The sequence below is a fragment of the Rhipicephalus sanguineus genome, unplaced genomic scaffold, assembly GCF_013339695.2.
Source record: "Rhipicephalus sanguineus isolate Rsan-2018 unplaced genomic scaffold, BIME_Rsan_1.4 Seq1073, whole genome shotgun sequence".
Taxonomy (NCBI): domain Eukaryota; kingdom Metazoa; phylum Arthropoda; class Arachnida; order Ixodida; family Ixodidae; genus Rhipicephalus; species Rhipicephalus sanguineus.
This window is the reverse complement of record NW_023614277.1, coordinates 314,032-318,397: the sequence shown is the minus strand read 5'-3', so window position 1 is coordinate 318,397 and position 4,366 is coordinate 314,032. Positions and strand designations below refer to the sequence as shown.

The 4,366-nt window shown below is 52.3% G+C and overlaps 1 protein-coding gene across 1 annotated transcript; it reads left to right on the top strand.

Annotated features, from left to right (window-relative positions):
* Positions 1-1,415: 1,415 nt before the first annotated feature.
* On the top strand, positions 1,416-2,180 carry LOC119376045 (GRIP and coiled-coil domain-containing protein 1-like). The gene has a single exon (XM_037646030.1). It carries the CDS (start codon positions 1,416-1,418, stop codon positions 2,178-2,180), a length of 765 nt encoding a protein of 254 aa, XP_037501958.1.
* The last annotated feature ends 2,186 nt before the right edge of the window (positions 2,181-4,366 follow it).

Here is a 4,366-nt window from a genome sequence, read left to right as displayed (position 1 = left end):
TATGAGGACAACGCGACCCGCATCTTAGCCGAGCTCCAGAGCAAACGCCGCCAGCATAGCGAGACATCTGCAGTGTCAGCGCCCATCGAAGTTCGCGACGTGCCGGCGGCTATTGGACCTGCTGATAGGCCAGGAGCCAAGTTACCGAAGCTGACAATTAATCCGTTCGCTGGTGACTTGTGCAAGTGGAACGAGTTCTGGGAGCAATTCGATCAGGTCATCAACCAGAACGGCAATCTTTCAACTAGCGACAAATTTAACTACCTGAGGCTGTTCGTGAAAGGAGACGCAGCGGCAGCTATAGCGGGGCTTCCTACCACCGAAGCATGCTACGAAGACGCGTTAGACATCCTGAAAAGACGTTTCGGCGACAAAAGGCGCCTGGAGCAGGAGTATTTCTCAAGGCTTCGAAGGCTTACTCCTGTGCGTTCTTCTAACGAAGTGGCCAAACTCCGCAAGTTATATGACCATGTGCTCATTAACACGCGGGGACTGGAGGCGCTTGGCATCAGCAAGTCGTCCTTTTCATCGATGCTGTGCGACATTCTGCTGAGGGCATTGCCACGTGACATCGTCGTGGCATATCATCGATCCTGCGCGACACAACCTGAAAGCTCCGACAACGTTCAGCATGACACGGAACTAGAGCGTCTTCTTCACTTCGTCTCTATTGAACTGGAGAGCCTCGAAAAAAGTGACTATGGGGAACAGAAAGGATGCGATGAGGTGGCCTATCCTAGAGACAAGAGCCGTCGCTTTCACAGCGCGACCCCAACGTCATCAGTGCTTCACTGCCAAGTTGCTATACCTGAAACGAACCCGAGCTGCAATTTCTGTAATCGACGGAGCATTTGACAGAGTCATGTAGCATGGACTTATCGCTGCCAGAGAAGAAGAAACTTCTTTCTGCCGACATGCGGTGCTTTCGATGCACATGCAAAGGTCACCGAGCAAGAGATTGCAGGCGTAGAGTCACATGCTCGAGCTGCAAAGGTCGTCATGCAACCACTATGTGCGACCCAGATAAGCTAAGACGAATGCAGCGGGAAGACGTCAAAATGACCGGAGAAGTTTCCAGACCAGGAAACGGAAAAACGCTGACTACCATGAAAAAGCGTGGGTGGACCTCACAGGGCAGCACGGAACCCTCATCATCAAAGACTTTTCACTCCCGAATAATGGATATGACCACCCAACTTGACACTGCAATAGAATGCCGCAAAATCAATGGCAGGGAAAAAGGAAGACACCAGCGATATGAGACCCGAATCGAAGAGCGTGTTCGAGCACGCAAAAGTCAGAGGCTGGAGCCTGCATTCTATGCTATCCACAAGCGAAGCATCCAGGAGAACAATGATGCACAAGTTCAAGTTCAGAGACGCTTGATCGAGGAGACCACTTCGATGGATACCAATATGGCGAAGCGGCGATTGAAGTTGCGCGAAGAACAGAGTGCTCGTGAGCGGGAGCACACGGACCATGCAATCATGCTGAAGGAGCTTCAACGCCTGCTTTTCGAGGGGCGAACTTTTCATGAGAACTTTGAAGATAATCTGGAGAAAGTCATGAGGGAAGCTGCTCAGGCACACGTGGCGATGGAGTACGAGTCCAAAATACAAAACTTGACTCAGGAGCTGGACGAGGTGCGCAAGCGGCTGCTTGTGTCGGAGGAGAAGCTCAGACTGATTTCCCCCCTGCTGATCAAGATGCACCAGTTGGTCGAGGAACAACGCCATGCCGAATTGGAGACAGAAAAGAAACAGCCAGGACATCGTGTGACGTGTCTGCATCAGCAGACTGTTGGAAGTCGGACACAATTGGGTAGCCTGAAGAATCGCCCGAAGGATGATTGGTTGTGCACGCAAGACTGTGCTGCCATCCAGCAAATTCAAGAGCGTCCCTCACTGCTCACACGAGAAGACGCAACCTCACCAAGGTCTGCAAGAATCGGACCCAAGACTACAGAACGGCCTTTCCAGCAAAGAAAACCTGAACGTCAGGACATCGCTGGACCGTTTTGGCAACAGATGCCTGCTGCTGAAACCATCGAAGCACCATGTGCTGAGAGCCCTATGGACCTGCTCGCCTACATCCGCGAGCTGGCAGGAGAGGACGTCCTCAGTCTCCATGCCAAAGCACGAGAGAAGCTTCGGCAACTAAAGGAGGAGTCCGAAAAATAGAAGGCTGACACCTTCAGGCCACGTCGAGGAAGCGGAAGGATCAACGCGTACGGAGGCAATAGGGCAAGCGCCTGACCGTACAGACGAGACACCACTGCGCGGCCGGGAATGTGTTGAATTTCCCGCGTTCAGCCTGCTGGAAGAAGACGAGCTTTCGGCCAGCGGGCGCGTGAGCGCGTTCTACCAGGGACGAAGGAGCCATCTTTACGTTCTGGGCTCATGCGGACGCTAATAAACGTCTGTTTGAGCTTGTAAGTCCGCGTCGGCTGGTTTTTGTGCCACATATTTTACAGACAGATTAAAATTTCTGCGTTTAAGTTCCTCAAGAAAGACTATCGTCTTTAAAAGAGAGGATCAAGGACGGGGTGTGTGCAATGTCAGAAAGTACTAAAATAGCGCGCGCGAAGTTACGTCTGAAATGGGCACGAATTGACATCTACATCAGAGACGTACTTCTAACCACGCTAGCAGTGTGGTATTCTTTAGTATTGGTTTTTGCTTCAGCATAATCTTCTATGAGAAACTCGGTCGAATGTCTTCAAAATCTATGAAAGAAGGGGAATTTTGAGAGCTCGTTTCCTTGTTGAACACAAACTCAAAGAATGCCAGTAGATAATGAGGCCAAGGAAGGTATAGGGGACATTAATTGTACTGTTTTAAGTGCATTGTAGTAATTGCCATAGAGATGTGAAGAAAGTAGTGTGGACGGAAAGGCAACTTGCCGCCGGCAGGGATCGAACCAGCAAATAACGCGCCCGATGCTCTACCAATTGAGCTACGTAGTCCCCTCGGCCATATTATCGGGTGCAAACCTGGGATTGTTTGTCAGCGCCACTCGTAGCCATGATGGCCAGTGTGGAACGCTCTTTCTTAGCCAGCTTACTGTTTTGCCTTATTTTTGATTATCATCGGACATTTCTTAAAACTCTCTCTCTCGCTCTCTCTCTCTCTCTCTGTATATATATATATATATATATATATATATATATATATATAAGACGTTTATTAGCGGGCACTCGGCGACGATAAACGACTGCGACAGTCAAGGCGGGGTGCCGACTCTGAGCGCGAGGAGCGTGCTGTCCCAGAAGAGCGGAAGAGGACGACCCACTAGTAAGCGCTCGAGAGGGCGACCCATTACAGGCTTCCAACGCTTCGCTACAATTACCCCGGGTACGAAAAGGGAGCCGCCTGGCGACCTAACTGCTTGTCACTATGAGCGGGTCATGGTAGGGTTTCAGGCGCTCCACGTTGACAATGTCGCGCCCTCGACGGCGCATGTCCGAAGATGGTTCAAGGGGTTCGATCACGTAGTTGACCGGGGACGTGCGTTCGACGACACGGTAGGGGCCGTCGTATTTCGGCAGTAGTTTTGAAGAGAGGCCAGGTGCAGTGGTAGGGACCGAGAGCCATACGAGTGCTCCAGGGAGGAACGTGGGCGCAGAAGTGGTGGTGTCACCGCGAATGCTCTTCTGCCGCTCTTGGTCATTCGTAGTAAATGTCTTGGCAAGCTCCCGACACTCCTCAGCGAGTCTTGCTGTGGCAGAAATAGGCGCACACTCAGACGGGTCCGGCTTGTAGGGAAGGATTGTGTCGATCGTGTGCGACGGGTGCCTGCCGTACAATAAGAAAAAGGGCGAAAAACCAGTAGTGCTCTGCCGGGCGGTATTATAGGCGTAGGTGACAAAAGGCAGAATGGCATCCCAATTTGTGTGATCGGCGGCGACGTACATCGAGAGCATGTCGCCGAGCGTGCGGTTAAAGCGTTCAGTGAGGCCATTCGTCTGCGGGTGGTAAGCAGTAGTTTTCCGGTGAACAACGTTGCACTCTTTGAGAATGGCTTCGACGACTTCGGACAAGAAGACACGACCTCGATCGCTGAGCAGCTCCTGGGTGGACCGTGGCGCAGCATGAATCGGTGCAGCAGGAAGGAGGCAACATCGCGCGCTGTAGCCGCTGGGAGGGCGGCAGTTTCGGCGTATCGCGTAAGGTGTCAACAGCGACGATGGCCCAGCGGTTACCAGCCGACGTTAGAGGCAGTGGTCCATACAAATCGATGCCAACGCGCCCAAACGGCCGGTCAGGGCAAGGTAGAGGTTGCAGACCTGCCGGCGACAGCTGCGTTGAAGTTTTGCGGCGCTGACAATCGATGCAGGAGCGAACGAACTTCTGCACGTAGCGGTACA